Below are 6,437 nucleotides of genomic sequence, written 5' to 3'. Positions count from 1 at the left end.
TCTAACGGTGTTCCCTGTCCAAAACTTTTTGGAAAGGCCTGTACTGGATTCCTAGGTGGTAAAGTCCTTGAGGTAAGCTTGTCTCCTAACCATCCTGCCACTTCTAGTAGAAACAGGGGAGGGACACCTGGCGAAGCTGGGCGTAGATCTGGCTGTGCCACATCTGGTAACTGCAATGCTGAAGGTTCATGGGGTGCCTGGAGTGTCTCCTCAGTAGGTTTCTTGGTGGAGGGTAGAGTTTGAGGATTGGCCTTCGATTCTACTATGTCTTCGTCTGGCATTGCCTGAAAGTTCTCAGGAACTTTGTACAGATGTGAACGATTTCGGCGGTAGACACTCTCCCATCTTCCGTGTGGACCTGATAAGAATGTGGAGCTTCTGACAAGTCACTTGTGCTTTAAACCATCTTGAATGACCTGGTAACGTTCGGACCCGCACCACGTCTCCATCTCTTAGCGGCTGCAGATCTTTAGCACCTCTGTTGAAAAAGAACGATTGCTTGTTTTGCCTCCGTTGTAAACTCCGGTGTACATGGGGAATGACTTTGGGCTGAAGTAGGTGTCTAGCCGTGGGTAGCAAGGTACGGGTTCTGCGCGCAAAGAGACGCTGTGCAGGGGTGCTTTCCATTCCTTCTGATGGCGTATTCCAGAAGTCCAGTAGAGACAAGTGGGGGTCATGGCTTGCATCAGCAGCTTTTCTCAAGATATTTTTTGTAGTTTTGACACTGTTCTCAGCCTTCCTGTTGGATTGAGGATACCGTGGAGACGTTTTAACATGTTCAAACTGGTACCCAATGGCAAACTTCTGAAACTCAGCACAGTCGAACTGTAGGCCGTTGTCTGTGGTGAGCCGGTCTGGAAGACCATATCTGGCCAGATGGGGTTTCAGCTTGTTGATGACCGATCTGGCTGTCGTAGACGTTAGTATATCCAACTCGAAGAAATTAGAGTAGCGGTCGGTGGTAATCAAGTACTGGTTACCCTTGAACTCGAATAGGTCTGCTAAGATGCTCTGCCATGGTCGTGCAGGTATTTCGTGACATTTCAGAGGTTCTTTCTGCTGCTGTGGTTTGTAGCTGTTGCAAATTCTGCACCTTGAGATTAATTCCGTGATTTGCTTGTAGATGCCTGGCCAGTAGAAGGCTTCTTTGGCTCTCCTGAGGCACCCATGAACGCCCAGGTGACTAGCATGTACTTTAGCCATTATGCATTGTCTGAGACTAGATGGCACTATAATGCGGTCACCCTTGAAGACAATACCGTCTTGGATTGACAACTCATCTCTTAAGGGAAGTAGACCTGCAACTGGGAGGTACTTCAGTCCTTCTCTCTGGCCAGCCTTGCGTGATAATAGGAGTCAGTGTCTGGAGCTCTGTATAAACTTCAGTGGCACTTTTGATTTCCTGCAAGGTTAGTTTCCAAATGGGTACAGACTCCGCCATGTCTACATACTCCGTCTCAACTTCCGTTGGTGATCTTGTGGCGGCAATGCTCCATACTTCCTGTGTGTCCTCTATGTCTGGTGTACCTAGAGGGGGAGGTAAGCTTGGCCAAGTGGGTCAGCTATGTGCATCTCTGTACCCTTCCTGTAAGAAACGTCTAAGTCAAATTTCTGTAGACGCAATAGCATCCTCTGCAATCGCTTTGGTGCACTCAATAGACTTTTTTTCATGATAGATTCCAAAGGTTTGTGATCAGTGTCAATGAAAACCTTTCTGCCATACGCATAGCCCTCAAATCGCTCAACTCCAAAGACAATTGCTAATAGTTCTTTTTCTATCTGAGCGTAGTTAGTCTCCGTAGGCGTCAGTGCCCTAGAGGCATACGCCACTGGGGTGTTCATCTTGCATCAAGCACGCCCCAAGCCCACTCAGAGAGGCGTCGCACTGGAGTACGGTCTTCTTTTGGGGGTCAAAGAACTTGAGGACTGGTGCCTGGGTTAAGGCCTGCTTCACTTGATCTAGACACTGGCCATGAACTTCTTTATCCCAGGTAAATTTATTGTCCTTCTTGACAAGCTCTCTCAGTGGTTTGACCAAATCTGCTAGGTTGGGAGTAAACTTCTGCACATAATTTATCATGCCTAGTAGTCTTTGGACACCTTCCTGGTCAGTAGGAGGCGGCATTTCATTGATAGCTTTCAGCTTGTTTGGATCTGCCTGGAGGCCCTCCAATGATATGATGTGGCCCATGTAGCTGACCCACTTCTCTCTGAACTGTATCTTCTCTGGGTTGAGCTTAATGCCCTTTTGCCTACAGCGGATGAACACCTCTCGCAGGTTGTGGTCGTGATCTTTGAGTGCTTCCTCGTCAGTGTCCCCTGCTCCAAACACCAGGATGTCGTCTGCTACAGCCCTCTGCCCTTGTAGGCCTTCAAGTGCAATATCAATCCTCCTCTGAAACTCCTCTGGACTCCAAACGGCAAGCGAAGCCATCGATGGCGTCCCCAGGGTGTTCCAAAGGTAGTAGCAAAACTGCTGGACTCATCCAACTGTATGTGCTAGAAACTATTTTTCGCATCTAGGACCGTGAACACACGGGCCTTCGATAACAGGGGCAACACATCATCTATTGTAGGTAAGGGGTAATGAGTTCTGTGTAAGGCTTCATTCAACGGTTTTGGGTCAATACATAGTGTAACTTTGCCATTTTTCCTGGTTGTGACAACAACTGCTGAAATCCAGCTCGTGGGTGTATCGACCTTCTGAATCACTCCAATATTTGACAATCTGTCCAGTTCGTGCTTTAGAGGCTCTCTGAGGGCAATGGGGACCTTCCGTGTAGGTAGCTGGACTGGCTGGACGTTTCTGTCTATCTCCAGGTGGAGTAGCTCTTCTAGTTTGCCTTCCCCAGTGAATGCGTTGGTGTACTGTGAAATGTAGTCTTCCACCTTGGGATCTTTCTCCTCTACCCCACTTAGCTCCACAGAACAAATATTCTGGCGGTTGACTGTTAGCAGCTGAAGGTGTTCGCTGGCCCTCGAGCCCAAAATGGATTTACACTTGGTAATCATCTTTATTGAGGAAACTTTTTCATAACAGATATGGTTTTCAAAAAGGACCTCGAAACTAGATATATATAGTAGAAACAAGAAAGCAATAAAATTGCAAAGAGATTAAAAGGATACAAAAAATGCATAAAAAATTAAAAATCAAAAATATATTAAAAATAACCATAAATAAAAATTAAACGTAAGTAGCTATATTAAAAACTTAAAAACATTACGTCTAAAACTATTGACATTCTTTGAGTCTTTGATAGTCTGACTGAGGGAGTTAAAATCGGAAACGGCGTGATATTGTGATCTTTGCTTCCCCCAATTTCTTTTGACACGCGGTAATCTAAAATTGCCTTTGTTACGTGTATTATGCCTATGAAGTACGTCTTGTCTAATCAAGTCCATATTGTGATTAGTTAGGCCATTGATGCATTTGTATACGTGTACAAATCTTCTTTGAAATCGCCTTTTCTCTAGAGGCAGCCACTTGAGAACGGCTAACGCCTCAGTGGAGGATGAGTAGAATGGTCTATTTAAAATAACTTTAGCGGCCTTATTTTGCAAAACTTGCAAACTAGACATAAGGGTAATATTATGTTTATCGCCCCATACTAGATCATCATATTCAAAAAGGGGCATAACAAGACCTTTATAGAAAAGTACACGCGCCCTCAAAGGCAATAAATGCTTTATACGCTTGAGAAGCCCAAGCCTCTGATTGATTTTCCCAGTTAGGTGTTCAATATGATCTGTCCATGTGAAATCCGAAGATATATGTATACCGAGGTATTTAAAGCTGCGAACATTACTTACACTATGATCTAAAATTGAAACAGACAAATCTACTTTGCTTTCGCGTTTCCTACACTTCCCATGAACGAGATGAAACTCGATGTTGTATTTCTTGTTGTTCTTGGGGTTGACGACTTTGAATCGTTTCTTGCCCAAGGGTTTGACCTCAGACTGGTTGTACATTACCAGGGTCACAGGGGTTTTTTCGAAGTCACTCAAGCCATCTTGGGCACAGAGCTTTAACACGGTCTCATCCGTCATGATGTTTACTGTTGATCCACTGTCTAACTGAAACTTTTCTTGGATTCCATTGAACAGTAGAGTGGCAAACACTTTGTTGGGGGAGCGATTAGAGGCTAGTGCATTAACCTGCTCGTTCACTTCTATCTCGGCCACATATTCGTACTTCTCGTCTTCGGATGTGTAGTCCACAGACAGCACTTTCTTCCTAGATTCTTGGCAACATACCGCAAAATGATTTAGCTTGCCACAATTCTTGCAAGATGTTCTCTATGCAGGGCAGTTCTTCTTAGTGAAAGGGTGATATCTGGAACAAAACTTGCATTTGCGTTTGTGTGGCTCGTTTTGGCTCTTCTCTGGAACCTTTGCGTTCCTTTTGTCCACTGTTTTTTTTTTATTGTCCTTCACTAAACGGACATCCTCTTGATTCATCTCTTTCAGTTACCTTGCTGATGTCTGCGAAGATCTGCAGATGTCTATGCATTGTCCTAATGTGAGCTTGCTTGTCTGCAGGAGCTTCTTACGAGTGGAATTGTCATTAATGCCAACCACCATTCTATCACGAATAAGCGAGTCTGTCAGTGACCCATAGTTGCAAGTCTTCGCTAATTTTCGTAATGCGGTGACATACGCATCAACTGATTCATTTGCCTCTTGGTCCCGGCGGTTGAACACATATCTTTCATAGGTCTCATTGCACTCCCCAATGCAGTAGTCTTTCATTTTTTCTAGGATCACTTCTGGGTCTTTTCTTTGGTCTTCGTTCTCGAACTCCATGACATCAATTACGTCTAATGCATCAGAACCGATACATGTAAGTAGCGTGGCTGCCCGTCGCTCCCTATTTCTGGCCGGGTTTTCGGGGTCTTTCAGTTGAGCGGCGATTTCGTAATTTGACCACGCTCGACAGAATCTTTGCCACTTGACGGGAAGGTTTTCACCGCTGAAATCCATCCTTTCTGGAAGCGGTATATCTACCGGAACAGTTATCATCAAGGGTGGTGTACCTGAATAAGCACCACCACTTTCTTCGCCCGTGGCAGGCATATTACTTGTTCAGAAATATCGCTGAGATAATTCAGAGAAGTAACTTCAATAAACTCACCAAGTTGGCGTTCGGCTGGGCCACGAGCGGTAGTATAATGTGTGTTTCACTCCTGACAACCATGTAGCGTAGTCCAAACGAGTACAAGAACGATGGCAACACAACGGTTCTTTAATACGTCTCATAAAAGCCCGCCATTACTAGGCGTAATACAACAACAACGACATCCGGGATACCCTTTCATTCTACTGCCCATGCCCGAAGGGCCTATGACATCACAGCATTGTTATAAGTATCTCTGTGGATATCTTCTAGAAAATCCCACACAAATCCTTATAAATATGCAAATTGTGTTCCTCTCAAAGAGAGGTTGGGCCGCCTGTGGGTCTACATGACTGTTAAGTTTAAAAAAATTCTATCAGAAAGTTTAAGGAAAAGAGGCCTTTTTTAGAATTCATAGTTAACATTTTTCCCTCTGACAGAATTTTTTCGAATTTTTGTAAAACACGCACAGAGCCGTTCAAAGTTAACGTGCAAAAAATAAAAAAAATTCACCGAGCGGAAACGGAAATACGTAGGTCTAAAGTTTTCCGAAAATTTCGACTCGACAAGATGGGCAATTGCGCATGCGCAACATTTGTGTCGCGTCACGACACTTGCCACGGACGCCACAAGGTTTTGGACGTCTTCTTCGCCGAACGTCCTTCACGCTCTTCTAAAGAGCTTTATTTTGCTAAGAGAGGTTTACCTTCTGGGTGGATTGCGCCTGGAAATGGCTGCTGCTCTATTTGCCTTCAAAGTGCTGGATTATTTTGTGCAAAGTGTCGGGATGTTTTGTTTCTCTTGGAGCTGATCGGCGCGATGTGGTTGGCGATTTGCTAAGAATGGAGACCAGTGCTTCCTTCCCACTGTTGTTGTAAAGATCTTTTAAGTCATCGTAACACAGACCGCTTTCTGCAATTTTCTGAATGATGTTTTCTTTGAGGAGGAGCCCGTTATCGCCCTGTGAATAGAGCTTGTCTTGAAAGTTTACATGCGTTCGTGGCGTCCATCAAGAAAGTCTATGTCTACGAAAGCGAAGGAGGCAGATCTCACATGCAGTTGTTTACAATGTCAGTGCTTGTTAGCTGCAACGGGGATTGAAAGAGGACACAGTGGAGGACACGTACATCTTCGAAAGCATCGTATGCTTTGAAATCTTTAAAAAAAACAGCTTGATACACAGAAGGGAGAATGCTTTTACATGGTTGTCTGTCAGGATTGAGAAGAGCGTTACCACCTTTAGCGAGTGTTTTGATGAGTGTAAGGCTATCGACGAAAAACACTTTCTTCGACGATAATGTTTCTTTATTTGAATTTCCAG

The 6,437-nt window shown here is 44.5% G+C and overlaps 2 protein-coding genes across 2 annotated transcripts; both read right to left on the bottom strand.

Annotated features, from left to right (window-relative positions):
• Window positions 1-2,560: 2,560 nt before the first annotated feature.
• Window positions 2,561-4,429, bottom strand: LOC148732575 (uncharacterized). Its single transcript, XM_088758549.1, has one exon. The coding sequence runs from the start codon at window positions 4,048-4,050 to the stop codon at window positions 3,199-3,201; it is 852 nt and encodes a 283-aa protein (XP_088614675.1). The 5' UTR covers window positions 4,051-4,429; the 3' UTR covers window positions 2,561-3,198.
• On the bottom strand, window positions 4,422-5,076 carry LOC148732574 (uncharacterized). Its single transcript, XM_088757869.1, has one exon. It carries the CDS (start codon window positions 5,074-5,076, stop codon window positions 4,471-4,473), a length of 606 nt encoding a protein of 201 aa, XP_088613995.1. The 3' UTR covers window positions 4,422-4,470.
• Between the last annotated feature and the right edge of the window lie 1,361 nt (window positions 5,077-6,437).

Source organism: Stylophora pistillata, chromosome 4, assembly GCF_964205215.1.
Source record: "Stylophora pistillata chromosome 4, jaStyPist1.2, whole genome shotgun sequence".
Lineage (NCBI taxonomy): Eukaryota > Metazoa > Cnidaria > Anthozoa > Scleractinia > Pocilloporidae > Stylophora > Stylophora pistillata.
The sequence above is the reverse complement of the archived record's forward strand: the minus strand, read 5'-3'. Positions and strand labels throughout refer to the sequence as shown.

What these genes read in the sequence shown, in the direction of transcription:
- LOC148732575 (XM_088758549.1), bottom strand. Translation starts at nt 4,050, where the DNA reads ATGACGGATGAGACCGTGTTAAAGCTCTGTGCCCAAGATGGCTTGAGT.
- LOC148732574 (XM_088757869.1), bottom strand. Translation starts at nt 5,076, where the DNA reads ATGCCTGCCACGGGCGAAGAAAGTGGTGGTGCTTATTCAGGTACACCA.